Source organism: Pagrus major, chromosome 16, assembly GCF_040436345.1.
Source record: "Pagrus major chromosome 16, Pma_NU_1.0".
Taxonomy (NCBI): domain Eukaryota; kingdom Metazoa; phylum Chordata; class Actinopteri; order Spariformes; family Sparidae; genus Pagrus; species Pagrus major.
In genome coordinates, this window is record NC_133230.1 from 26,305,699 (window position 1) to 26,320,334 (window position 14,636).

Consider the following 14,636-nt stretch of genomic DNA (forward strand, 5'->3'; position numbering starts at 1 on the left):
AGGCGCTACCTTCATCCGGCTAGCCTCTCACAATTTCACCGGAGCCGCACACACGTCTCTCTGAACGCCGCCTGTTAATTTTCTCCGATAATGGACGCGGGATTCTTCCGCGTAAGTCTTTACATTTGTTTGTAACCTCATAGTATTTGCTGCAAAGTTGCGTGGGGCTAAAATCCTTTTTGAGAACATAATATATGCAATATGTATTCAGGTGGAGGGCCATACAGTCGGAAACGGTATGGTCAGGGTGGCTTCGTCTATCAACTGATGACAAACAATCTTGGATTTCGACACGAGTCTTTTTTCAGCTGGTCTATTTCTGTAGTTTACGTGGCTTAACGAAGTAAATGTTACCCTGTAGTATTGTGTGATGTTAGCGTTTATTGCCTATAAAGCATAGCCTTTGCACATTCGTAAGCAAATACATATTTGCAGGAAATAGACGAGCCAACATAGCTAGCTAGCTGCTACTAATTTGTTAGCCTTGACTGAAAATGGCGTCCAAGGGGTGCATCGTTTCTATCTTTGAGGGAGCTAGTCACGACCGCTGCTATGCTAACGTTGGCTAGGGTAAAGTACACCTAAATGTGTACTGAATAACATCGCTGATATCACTTTGATATTATCTCCGTGTAAGAGTCGTAGTCGGTCAAAATACTCTCCAGACTTTGGCTAATATTAGCCTGTCGGGTCTCTTTGGAGGATTAAGCAGGCTAACTCTTAGCCTCTCAAGCTAACGTTAGCTTATTTGCCTTCAATTTCATGGGTTAAATTCAACATGTTTCTGTGGGCACCGGGCATGTGAACAAATGTTGACCAATTTGCCAACTTTCAAATACTCGCAGTAGCATAATGTTAATGTTTGCTAACTTAACTTAAACTCATTGTTTTGGTTTCGATGTCAGTTTCACCGGCATGTTTTTGAGTGCACATGTTTACGTGTGTGTCGATGTAGCGTTAACTGTGCACTTACTTTAAATAGGTCGACTACAATTTAATTTTTTATTTTTTTAGGGCACAAGTGCAGAGCAAGACAACCGGTTCAGCAACAAGCAGAAGAAACTGCTGAAGCAGCTGAAATTTGCAGAATGTCTGGACAAGAAGGTATCAGATCATCCACATTTACATTATTTTTTGCCACACTCTTGATACTGATTTGTTTGTTGAAACATGTGATTACTGATTAGATTGGTAATATGGCAGTCACTGTTGCTTGCATGAAACTAAAAGCCCAGAGCTCCCTGTCGACATTGTAGCCTCAGGTCATTTAGTCATGCTTGTTTTGCTTGTCCTGCTTTTCTTTACCAAGTGGTTGCTTATTTTATTATTTTTTATTATATATTTATTTTGGCTGCTTATTCTGCCCTTAGGTGGACATGACCAAAGTGAACCTGGAAGTCATCAAACCTTGGATTACTCAGCGAGTGACAGAGATTCTTGGATTCGAGGATGACGTCGTCATAGAGTTCATATTTAACCAGCTTGAGGAGAAGGTAATGTCTTTAATTTTGTCTATTTTTGTTTTTTTCAGAACTGTGATATATTTGAGAGCATTGCTTACTCATTTAGAAGGGGTATAAGCACATAATTGCACATCCTAGTCAAATTGACATTGAGTGGGTAAAGTAACAATTGGTGTTAAACTTATTTATAATGACATAACCATGTTTTGATGTTATGTGACAAAGTGCCTTTATTCAGCAGTCTTCTAATGATGATGTGATTTATGATTTAAAAGGCCTGAACCAATATGGATGTTATACCTTGCATCAGAAGTATAGCACCAACACCTAATTAGCTCTCTCCTGAGCCCAAAGTCACTGAGCCCAACTCTCCCTTCATGATGCAGTGTGTGGTTTGAGGTGAGTTATATGCAGGGATCACCAATATCATGTCAGTGAAAGACACCTGAACAATGCCATAATCATATTCTCAGTGGGTATTTGCAGTGCATCATTAAATTGCCCAGATCCTTTTAAATATAGCTAGAATTATCGGCTGAAAAACATTTTTTAAGAGTATTTTAACACCAAGCTGAAAAGTATTGTGTCCACCTGACCACCTCTGAAAGTGTCAGGTGTTTTGCACCTCTGTTGGTTGTGGTTTATGTAACCACACCTAACAGTGATGTGAGGGTGCTGTGAACCCATCCAGGTGTACCTCTACATCACTGTAGGAAGTTGAGACTTTCAGCCACTGGAGGTCAGCAAAAACAAGATTTTCAGCTGATTTAGAAATATTCTGCAACAAGTCTGTTAAACCTCTGCATCTCATGTAGGTGTAATTAGATGTTGAACAGACTGGAGATTTTGAACCATAAAACAATACTTTACAGTCTGGCATTAAGCTACTCTTTTGAAACTGGAAGGCCATTGTAATAGCCATAGTGATCATGTTTTTGAACTTAACAAAATCCTTCTTGCCAGCAGAGCTGTAATACTGAGCCCCACAATGCTATGCATTTTATTTTTGAAGACTAAATTGTGCATGTTCTTCATCCTGTAGACTATTGACTCCTTTATTCAAATAGAATTATTATGGCCAAATTGTCCTTTAATTCATACTGTGTATCCCACTTATATGTCAAGCCACCTGAGATGGGTAATGGGTAATTTCCATTGCACAGACTGACTTTTGAAAAAAGGTTAAGTAATTTACACACATTATTCTTGAATGCAAGTTTTGGCATATGCCTATAACCAATTATTTTCCTTCTTCTAATATGCTTAAAACCACACATGTATTAAGTAATGATATAGGTGACATAAGCACTGCACATAAAAATATTACTTTTTGTCTTTTCATTTGATCTTTTCCTGCCATAACTTTTGGGGGATGGGGGCTGTTAAAGCTAAGTTTAAAGGGTACTGTTGCATAATGGTAAGAGAGGGTGATTTAATTGAGATTACGGTATCTCTCAATATTTCTAGCAGTTGTTGAAATAAAACTCCTTTTTTGTGTAACTGTGTACTCATTATTGCTTGTTCGTCTCTTGCAATTTAGATAAATGATATAACATTAAGCTCAAGGTGGTTGAGTCTCAAGCAGTAGGGAGGCGGAAGCAAGCCAAGGGAGCTCCGTGCCCACTGATCCCACGGGACTCACTGAAGACACCGGAACTGTACTTGCTGTGTTGGGTTTTAATGCACTCTGTATTGTGGCTATTTGTTTAACTCCTGAAGTGTAGACTGTGGGGAGACCGGAGAACACGGGGTGGGTAGGGACACAGAAATGTAATGTAGTGGGGATAGCACTGAGGAAATCAATATAATGACAACATTTTTTGTGTTATGTGAGTCTGTTGATTGAATATCTGGGGAAAATCAGATCAGAAATGGGTAGAACAGAATATTGCATGCAGTTTTTAAGTCTCTAGATATGTCTCCCCTCAGCTAGCTCGCTTTCTCAGTTTGATGAGTTTGTGAGTACAAATACACTTTTATTTTGATTATTGAGGTTATTGAGTCAAGTATTGGACCCAGGTATGTTAAATATTGTAGTCAGAGTCTAACATGTTTTGATTATGGTTAACTGCATAGTTACAGGTATAGTTTAGTGAGGACTAGAAGGTAGGCAGTCCCACCAGTGGGATCCTACCTCCCCATGATATTTTGCCTTCCATTATTTCAATGGCCATTTGGTCTTTTCTCTCCCCCTTCGTGTGTGTGTTACAGCACCCGGATAGCAAGATGATGCAGATCAACCTGACAGGCTTCCTGAATGGGAAGAATGCCCGGGAGTTCATGAAGGACCTGTGGCCCCTGCTGCTGAGTGCCCAGGATAACATTGCTGGCATCCCATCTGCTTTTCTGGAACAGAAGAAAGAGGAAATTAAACAGAGACAGGTGAGCTTCTCCCAGAGATGCACTTCAGCACTTCTTTGTTGATCATAGGAAGGTCATGGATCTGTGGTCAGAGTAGGAGGTTGTGGATTTCTTTCTTGGTGGAAAGAGTGTACAGTTCTAAAGCATTTTTTTCTGAAAAGCTACAGCCTCTTTTGTGTCCTACAAGAACCATATATAGACAATACCTTTTGAATTCATGTTTGTTCCCCATTGTTTTATGTCTGATAGATTGAACAGGAGAAGCTAGCTTCTCTGAAGAAGGTTGACGAGGATAAGAAGGAAAAGGACAAGGACGTCAGAGAAAGGGCTCAGTCAAAGAGCCCTAGGAGGTAAGAGAAAGATGTCCAAGTGTTGAAGTTGTATTGTGTATTTTTTTACAGAACATGACAACAAACTCTTTGTTTACTGCTTATTTGTCCAGGCGGAAGACAAGGTCACCGTCACCACGGCGAAGATCGCCAGTGAAGCGGGAAAGGAAACGCAGTGCCTCACGCTCCCCTAGACGCAAACCCAGTCCAGCTGGTGGCAGTTCACCCCCACCACCCCTGATGCAGTTGCCCACGAAACCGCTGGAGCCACTCGTAGAACCAGAGATATCTGGAAGAGCCATGCCAGAACCAGTCATCCAAGAAACATCTTCCACCTGGTTTGTAGAAAAAATCCTTTGTGTTCAATTTGACATTTTCTTTGTAGATTTGGAGTTGATACTAAATTGTTTGTAATGTTGGTTTTAGTAACAAAAACAAAGTGTTCTTGTGTTTGTTTTGCTGTTACTTTTGTATTTTATCTTGGTTAGTTTGTTATACAGTCATGATTCTTAACAAACAGAATGTAAACAGTTGACTGGGTCAAAAATAATGTTGTTACATGAAAATGGGTATTGTAGTTTTGTTTTTAGATAAATAGAATAATGTCCTGAAGGGTAACATGTAGAACGAATATGCTTTCTGTGGCCTGTAGTGAAACGGTTGTGGAGGTGGTGAAGGCAGACTCTGTGATTGAAGTCAAAGAACCTTCGCCAGAGAAGACTCAGAAGAAAGAGGAAAGGCCCAGGTCTCGGGAAAGGGAAAAGGACAACAGAAGGGAAAGACCTCACCACCGCTCTCGTTCTCATTCCCATTCCCGCTCTCGCAGGCGACGCTCCCGTTCCAGGTTATTTCTGATTTTCTTACTTATATTACAATATTACAGTGTCTTCTGGTTCTTCAAAAGCCTTGTCTAATTTATCTTGTTTAAAATCAAGAACTTCAAAGTTCTTGAACATATTAAGAAAAATTAAAAGCTTTCTAAGCTCCCCCTCTCTACCTTATTTCAGATCTTACTCCCCTCGTAGAAGACAGAGTCCTAGGAGGAGAATGTCTCCTCGACGAAGGAGCCCCCCGAGACGTGGCCCCACCGGCTCCAGACATAGGCATAGACGCTCCCCAGTCCGAAGGTCAGTGAATGCAGCTTACAGGTTTAGTTTCTCAAGAACTAATTTCTATTTGTATTGTTTAAATATATTACTGGCCACCATACAATTTGTGTACAGTAGATCATGGATTTACAAGGCTTCATTTTTTAAATTTGTTTGCTTCCTGCAGGAGGCGCTCTCGCTCTGCTTCATCATCTGGCAGCAGCTCCTCTGGCTCTCGCTCACCTAAAAAAGCAATGAAAAGAGTATCAAGCACACCACCACGAAAACAGGTCCATCATCCTGACACCTCCATCAGCCCTGCAGGGAAGGACAGAAGATCACCATCTCCACGGGGCAGAAGAGGCAGAGGCTCTGCATCACCAAATAGATCACTGGGTATGATGGGCTGGGCGATATCTGCTGAATTGGCACGTGACGATGTCTACAGTCGACGTTGTGATGGACGATAACATTGTTTACGAATTTTAGGCAGTGTGTCCCCTCAGTGTTGTCCTAAGGCAGTAGTTGCGTATTAGCTCACCACTGTAGCCGCTGCTGTTTCCCACCACTGCTCTGACATGAATCTCCAACTGTCTCACCCTGCAGATGTATCTCCCGTTACACCGACATACATCCCTGTGCCAGGTTTAAAAGTGTCCTCATCTTAGTACCACATGTCCGTTACTTGGCTTTGTTCGGCCTCATACGCATAAAACAATGTTGGCCGACTAGCCAAGGAAGCTAAGCTAAGTAGAATGTATATAAAAACGGCATGACTGAGACAAACAGCGGCCCGCGGGAAAGGAAACACTGCTGCCACAAATTTAACCGAGTGCCTTGGGTTCGCCTAACTGATCTGATTTAGTGAGAAAATAATAAATGAGACACGGAGACGTAATGTTAGTGCACTGAGCAGTAACATACTTCTTCCCATTTCCACTCCCCACATATCGCAAACGACAACAACAAATCTTGCCCTACTGCAACTCTGAGGGGGCATGCCTCTTAATTGTGCTCTCTGGTGTGTAGCCTTTTGAATCACGATGTTATGATGGTCAGGGATTAGTAATCGATGGCTACATCGGCGATGGACGGTGGCATTGTTCATCGGCCACATTAGCTCCTTGGCTCCCTCTGTGTCTTTAGAAATAAGATTTCATTATTTCAAATCGTGTGGTACTTTGTAAATAAGGTTACAGAACCAAATCATTACAGTCCATTTTTCAGTATGAATTGTTTCCAGACTAAACCGTAATTTCACTAGTTATAGTAAAGGAGTATGATTATCATAAGTGCATCTAAAATTCTTGTTTTTCAGGTTTAAAGCGAAAACCAGGAGGAAGGAGTGACTCTCCATCAGATAATGCCAAGCCCAGACCTTCTGAAGGGTCCGAGTCAGGTAAGAGTTAAACTATGTCTGTTTGAAGAACTATAATGGCCTTTCACTTTAAAAATTGGGATGACCGGTCATATGGAGTTCCCAAACACTTGTACCTGTCAGAAATGGATACTATTTACCTGGTCGGTTTGCCCTGACTTTCAGTATGAAGGCGCACGTTGAAATGATTATTTCTGATAATGCACTACAAGTTAAGCTAATGGTAGAAGCTTGGTCTAGCTGTGGAGGAAAAAATGAGAGGACATTTCCAGGGGCTTCTTTGAAAATCCTATGTTAACATCAAAAATGAATTTTTTTCTGTTGTTTTAGAACCAGGTTTTTTTGCCAAAATATTTTTGACCATTGCAAATGGAAATAGTCTGTGAAGTAGAAGGTTAAGTAAATCTATGTCCAAGGACCTCATGCCAGTGCATAACCTGCATTGATAATTCTGTGTGATAATTGTCTAATGATCCCAGTTATGGTATCAATACAAACTAAAACATGATGAATCACACTTGCACAAGAAAAAATGGTAGCATATGTCTCATTACATTGTGCCACATTGAAACCTAAAGAGAACTCAATATACCCAGATATAGGGATCTTTTATTTTTCTGTTTTATCTGTAACTTTTCCATGGCACTGGTCTGTTTCACTGGCTCTGTTTACACTGATGGGACACTCATTGCTCTACATTTCAGAGGAGGATAAAAATGAGAAAGGGGCAACATCAGATTCGGTGCAGCAGCGGCGTCAGTATCGCAGGCAGAACCGACAGTCATCTTCAGGTTATTAGCGTTTTTATCCCCGTTCTGTCCTCTCCCATACTCAACCCTCTCTTTTTAACCAAGTCTGTCCATGTCATCTTGCTCTCATCGTCTCATGGACTTTTGAAGCTGTGCCCTAACCCCAACCTTGGTGTTTTTTCCTCTTCGCATATGGTTGTGGCTACAATAAAACTAGTTGTTGATGTCCTCTGTCTCTTTGGTTTCAGATACAGGGTCTTCCTCCTCGGAAGACGAGGGGCTCAAGAGGCCGACAGCAGGGCCAGGTGCCAGGAATGGTGAGGTCAGGAGGAGACGTAGTCGTACCCCCTCCCCACGGAGGCGACACAGGGATATCTCTCCAAGGTCAGACACATTTTTATCTGAATGACTTAACTTGATGTTCAACTGAAATCCATGGTCTACATTGTACGCATGTATTTTTTTGCCTTCAGAAAAAGACGCTCTCCGTCTCCTGCACGCAGACGTCGCTCCCCTTCTCCCCCACGTCGTCGCAGATCTCCCTCACCTCCTAGACGAAGGTATTAACATTGTCATTTTATCTCCAGAGCTATCATTTGTATATAATATTTGACAATTTGAATCATTTTTTTTTTTTGATATTTGAATTTGATGCTACCCAGGTCTCCTTCCCCACCTCCCCGTCGTCGTTCTCCGTCCCCCAGACGATATTCTCCCCCTATCCAGCGTCGCTACAGCCCCTCACCTTTGCCGCCACAGAAGAGGAGGATGTCAAGCTCTCCTGCAAAACGCTCATCTCCAGGGGCCAAGCGACGCCCCTCCAGGTCCCCCAAGCGCAGAAGTTCTCCCGCTCAAAGGAGACGCACACCTCCAACCTCCTCATCTCCCCCCAGACACAGGAGGAGCCCCATGTTGCCTTCTGTCAGGCCAAGCAGGGATACACGATCCCCCAATGGAGCAGCCAGCCGCCTCTCCCCATCGCCTGCAAACCGCAGTCGCAATGTTAGGGGTTCCACTAGTCCTCAGGGACGTTTTGAAACTACCAGTTCATCTCCATCTAACCAGCGGAGACAGCAGTCCCCTTCACACAGTGGTAAACCCATTCGCAGAGTGTCCCGCACTCCAGAGCCACGCAACAACCAGAGGTAATCAAGGCAGCTAGCATGCCTGAATAATGCTGTCTTATCTTTTTGGATGCAATAATCTGTTTTGTACATGTGCCATCATTTAAATGTCACCCTTTTCTTCTTCACAGACCGTCTCCCAGTCCTCAGCCTATGAGGAGAGCATCCTCCAGATCCAGATCGGTTTCCCCTCGACCAGCAGCTCAGAAACGTCCAGCCCCGGCATCTGCCTCCCCCTCACCATCCCGCTCAGCCAGTGGGTCTCCACCCCCCGCTAAAAAGGCCAGCAGTGGTTCCGGCAGTCAATCTCCAAGCAAGGTTTGACATTACAGCTTACATCAACATACTAACATGGTTTTCTTAGATCAGCTATATATTTATGAAAGATCTTAACTTGAGTCTTGATTATCATGGGTATTTTTTGGAGATTATGTATTTGCACAATTGCTGCACATTGTAAAATGCCCATTAGGTTGTTAAAAAAAATTCACTCACTGTTTTTGTCTGGTGCCTCCTAAGTGGCAGCATTTAAAATTATTTTAGAGTTGGAAATTGCAGTGAAAGTATGCAGATACATTGCATTTCCGTAAATAGTTGAGCAGCAAGCCAAAAACATCATCATATGCTCTCAACCAATAGTTGTCCAACATCACAGCAACAATTCCTTCAATAAATTAGGAATATACAGGATTGTGAACTTTTCTCTGAAGATTAAATCTGCAACATCATCCCACCTCTTTCCCACCCCTCATTCAACCTTTTTGTAGCCTAATCCAATCTTGGCACATTAATACTTGATGATCATCAATTTACTTAATTTTGTGTTGTTATTTTCGAAACACTTTTAAGGATGTCCTCATAATAATCTGTTTTACCACAGAATTCTGATGTCGATGGCAGTGGAAAGAAAAAGAAGAAGAAGAAGGAAAAGAAACATAAGAAGGAGAAGAAACACAAGAAGCACAAGAAGCATAAGAAGGAGAAGAGTGGTCCCACTGTGACTGGAGAGGGACAAGAAAACCAGGGCATCGAGGAGGATGGAGAGTCAAGAAAGGTTAAATCCGTTTCTGATTGTGGCCACCAAGGCCTTCTGCTCCAAAGAAAGATATTGTTTGGTTTTCCATGCACCAACATTCTGTATTTGTGTGTATTTCATGCTGTTTTTGTTTTAGGAATCAGACAGTGAAGTAGAGGACAGCTTGGACGACCTGGAGAAGCACCTACGAGAGAAGGCACTGCGCTCCATGAGGAAGGCCCAGATGTCTCCATCACAGATGTCTTGAAAACAAGAGCCTTCGTCACTTTTGAATTTTCCACTCACTTTTGATGTTTGTCATCAACCTGGTTCAGCTTTAGAATGTACAAATTGTTAAATCTTGAGTCTTTGTTTTCTTTTTACTGGTTTGGTACATTCTGAAGAGTGTGTTTGACTAAAAACTTGATTTGTCAGTTAGTGTATTATCTAAACTGTAAAGACGCTTTTGTTGTCCTTGATTTTAAAATGTTGAGCAGGGGAACAGTTGAAGAGCTTTCAGATGTTTGAAATAGGCAGGTTTAAAATATTTCCCACAGGCTTCAATAGATTCCACTGAGAAATGATTGCATGTGCAGTGATTGTCTCTAATGTGCATGAACCACTTATGGAGTGTAGAGAAAAACCAACATACAGTAACGTACTGTTACCAATGCCTTTCATTAGTGGAAACAGTTGCATAGCTGTGTGAACTATCAGAGGCTGTAACAGAATGTCTTGTCCCTTATTGTAACCGAATAGAGGTCTTTGGCACTGTTTACCTGGCTGTTTCTGACTCTGACATGGTCTCATTTCAAGACTAATCTGATGTGATACAGTTTGCTTTAATTTTTCCAAATGGATTGATATGCAATTTTATGTTGAAACCCTTGCACCAAGCTAAACTCTGTGGGACTGCTATATGATTTGTATTTAGTACCCCTGGCTCTTGTCATACTGTCATCCTTTCGGAATTAAAACCTTTTTATAGGATGTGTGCATTCCTTAATGTTCAGATTTTTGTCTTTTGTTTGAGATGGTAGATATCAGAACTAATGTATTTAGGAGAATGGAAAAAAAGAAGCTGTTAGTTTTTGGGTTTGAATGTCTGCTTCTGTACGCAGGTCTACATCTGATACAAATAAGTGTGAAACACCTTTGTGTGCTTGAAGAGATGAGTGGCAAACTCGCCTTCAAAACCCACAACACATGATGCAGCACATTAACAGCTTAACTGAAATGTGTTCACTGTAGCTAAGTCAATAAAACTTTTGTAACAGTAGTACTGGCCAATTATGAAAATCCCAGTTAACCTTAATTTGTGTTCTTTGACATTATTAGTGAGTTAATCATTGACTTATTCATTAAAAAGTGGCAAATTTTAATGATAATTGTCAAGTACCTGGGGGAGACCAGACAAAGTAGAATACACTATGTAAACAGGTGATTGGATCAATAGCACAAAAATAAAAATTACGTAATACAAATCAAAGTCAAGAGAGTTGCATAGACAAAAGTAAATGATGGATAAAGTTATTTTAAAAGTGCAATATGTAGTTTGGAGGAAGATCTTCATTGATGCTTTATGTCTAAACAAACTAAACCAAAATCTTTGTCTTCATGACTGAATAAACAAACTTAAAGGACAGCACAATCTTATTTACTTTGTTTATGTTTGGCGGACCCTGCCACCTTTCTAGCTTCAAAAAATGTTCTGGGGACTTAGTTTTCCTCTGAGAACAGCTTGTTGATTCAGTTAAAGAAAAAATAAATAATGACTTTGTATTATTACCGCATTAGTAAATTTTACAATTATGAGTTTGAATTTCTTGTCCAACACTACATAGTGCTCCTTTAAAAAGAAAATAAGTACTTCTTGAGAATTCAAAATGGATTAATTTGTTGATAAGAAGCAGAATATATCTGTCTACTGCATATTTTCACGCATTATTTCTCTGTAGCCATGAGCGGCTCTGAGGCATCCTCCTCCTCCTCCTCCTCCCCCCAACAAGAAGACTCCCCTCCCAAAACCCTCCCACATTTTTTGTATGTTTGCGCTTCAGATGACATCACGGCTTTAAATAATCCCGTTGCCTCTTCCCACCCGTCCTCATCATCACTACATACCCAGGAGGAAGAGCCTCACGGTCTAACAATGTTGTAATAGCTTAGCGTTATATACTAGCACCGTTTAAACAACTGTATCAGGCAGACACCGCTGCCTCCTCGTCCGCTTTGCTACAGAGACTTTTGTGCTCCCAGCACCGGGTCCTCCTCGGGGTGACAAAGCGCCTACTGGGCTCCAGTGCGGGAAAAAAAAAGAGTGGTGGAGAAGAGGACCGAGCTAAGTCGGGCGTGGTAGCAGGAGAAAAACTCCCATTTGATAGCAAAAGTTGAATAGTAGTAGCCACAATGTCGCTGTCGGTACCGCAGAACGGAGTAAAGGCGGATAACGAACCCGTTATCGAGCTGTTTGTGAAGGTAAGACCGCAGCACGAGCCGCATGGGAGAAGTTTTTCATTTTGCGAATCTCCCACTTAGCTTAACCCATACCAGTGTATTGTGATGATGAAGGCTTCGCGGATGCAGTGTTTGCTATTGTCTTTCTACAAATGAACGTTGGGGTGTGTTTTTTTTGCTTTGCCTTTCACTCACGAGGCGTTTCTACATTTGATAAAACCGCGAGGAGAAGGGTTGTAGTCCGACTAAGTTTAATGTTTAGGTTTTCCATCCGTAACCCAACGCGCCACGGTGGCCATGTGGAGCCTGTAGTGTCACCAGCAGGGCGGACACGGCTTCTTCCCCCTGTCGAGCCTGCCATGCTGGAAAGCAGGGCGCTAATTCGTTAACAATAGCTCAGTAGTTGTGGTCCCCTACAGTCCATTCAACACTGTAGCATTTGCTGACGTGCTGCATCTGCATGTTCATGCTTGTAGGCTGACAGATAAATTATATAGCGACACAAAGTAATGGATTGTATTGCAAGTGTGTACGTTATTTCTGTCCAGTCATTAATGAATACTGGAGTAGACTAAAACCAGCTATTTTATTGTGAAGTTTAGTGTGTGGGTCACCTTGTCATCACTGAAGTCTGCCATCAAAGATCACTGAAATAGTTTGGTGATGCTATTTTGTTTTCAGTTTTCCAAGTTCTTTATTTATATGAATTGTGGGCTATTGCTGCTGTATGTTGCAGGCATCTGTCATTAATGGTGTCTTAGCACTGGTTGTTATTTAATGTTGTTTAGCTGCCGTTATTGCTTTCTGGAAAGCACAGTTCATCTGTGTATTGTGATAGATGTGGGAGCTTAATTGATGGTCTATTCTCTACCAGCTCTACTGCACAACTACCTTCCCTAAAACTGTGATCATGCATCATTGTCTCTGCTTCAGCGGTGAGGATGGTGATGGTCAATGGGCTGTGAATGGCTGTTTTTCTTTCTTCAGCCTGCTGCTTTGCAGGGCGGGAAAATGGCAAAGGAAAGAAAAAGGGGGAGTGTGGGGCTGGGACAGGGGGGACTGGGAGGGAGTCATCCTGAATAGACTGGGGTAGACTGTGGGTCATGGTGCTGTGGGCTGTCAACAGCAAATGCCTAAAAAGTAATGGCGATGGTGAATGCTCTCAACCCTGAAAAAAACCAAAACTGTAAATGCTACACGCGAGAGTCATTACTTTAAGAGAGGATTACATGCAAATCTACTTTATTAAAATCTAATCAAATAATGCATTTGCAATACCATTGGCTCTGACCTGTAAAAGTTGTACCCTTAAGTTGCAGTAGCTGTGAATAAGTCTTCTAGTTTTCCAGATTCAGTCAAACCCCCCCAAACCTCTGTCCTGTTTGTATTGTTCCTGTTGCCCTCTTTAAGAGAAGCCTTCTGTATATGAGGCTGAACAGAGGGCCCCTTAGTGACGAGGCAGAATGGATGGAAAACGAACTGGCCAGCACCATTTCTTCTAACTACCTCTCACAGCCTACAGGAGAGGTTACATCATCCCCAGGCCTGGAAGGTTTACACATGTGGCATGCTCTTCCCTCTCAAGCCCTCCCTCCTCGGACCTTGAAAAGAAGTTTCTTCCACTGTGTGTTTTCACTTGTGTGCGAGTCTCTATTGCCTCTTTCACAGCTCAGCATTATGTACCAGTGTCTGAGATGTCCACATATATTATTGATGCCGTTGTTCTTACCATGCTGCGTTAAACACAGTCATGGGAGACAATGGCAGGCATGCAGGTTGCCATAGGCACACTGTGTTGAGCCGGGCCTCTGGGAACAGCTGATAACGAACTGTGTGTGCTCTCCACACACAGCAGTGTCTGATCTGTCAGGGAACTGCCACATATCAAAGAGAAACTAATTATGCTACTAGAACAAGACTTGCCACTGAGTCTGTATAGACTAAGCAGTAACAACACTAGTGGATGTCTGTCCCAGTTTAGAGATTCTATGATCTTGCAACTTTTCCTCCTGCAGTGTTTATAGCAACAGTTGTCACATTGCTATGGGGACAATTTACATTATGCTCACCTTTAATGGGCCCCGGAGGTGAAGTTTGTCAGTTTATATTGCTCTCAGTTACAAATGAGCGCGTTATAATGACTTTGGATCAACCCTTGACCTCATCACAGTACAGCGATTTAGATATTGTTTAGCACACATGAGAAGTAGACGGAGCTTGATTGCTGTAGAAGGTGACTTCCCAGCATCCGCCCATGTCTGTTTGACTTGGCCCTTCCACACGTCACATACCTAAAGTGGCAATGTGAAACCCTAAACCTGGCATTAATTGTGCTGTGATAGTTGGGAAATGTATTACCCTGACATAAAGCCAAAAAGGATGAGTGCAGCTGCATATTATAACGTAAAATTACAGCACTACCTGATTGAATCAGTGATTTTCTTGAAAGCCTTTCTGACGTCACTTAGATGATTGTCTTGTGTTACTTCTTCAGGAAGGTGAAGGAGATTCACTGTTGTCAGTGTACCCAACATTCATCATTAAATCATTACTAGTTTGGATATGTTTTTCATTCAGTTTTTCACAGATCTGAATCAACTAAAGCATGCCAGTGACTCATCCTCCACCGGCGTATGACCTGACTATATGAGAGGGAACAGAATACAGATGAG

The 14,636-nt window shown here is 42.0% G+C and overlaps 1 protein-coding gene across 3 annotated transcripts; it reads left to right on the plus strand.

The window, feature by feature from the left end:
- Positions 1-22: 22 nt before the first annotated feature.
- srrm1 (serine/arginine repetitive matrix 1) lies at positions 23-10,508 on the plus strand. Of its 3 annotated transcripts, none has more exons than XM_073482852.1 (17): positions 23-111; positions 1,015-1,104; positions 1,371-1,493; positions 3,675-3,845; positions 4,074-4,174; positions 4,267-4,491; positions 4,806-4,997; positions 5,161-5,280; positions 5,429-5,637; positions 6,560-6,640; positions 7,324-7,410; positions 7,617-7,752; positions 7,842-7,928; positions 8,031-8,513; positions 8,624-8,810; positions 9,373-9,546; positions 9,665-10,508. In XM_073482852.1, exons 1-17 carry the CDS (start codon positions 91-93, stop codon positions 9,773-9,775), a joined length of 2,598 nt encoding a protein of 865 aa, XP_073338953.1. In that variant the 5' UTR covers positions 23-90; the 3' UTR covers positions 9,776-10,508. The 3 variants fall into 3 exon arrangements, with proteins under 3 accessions (XP_073338953.1, XP_073338954.1, XP_073338955.1); XM_073482853.1 differs by having other exon boundaries at positions 9,672-9,779; XM_073482854.1 differs by lacking the exons at positions 23-111; positions 1,015-1,104; positions 1,371-1,493 and adding an exon at positions 1,800-1,862.
- Positions 10,509-14,636: the final 4,128 nt, after the last annotated feature.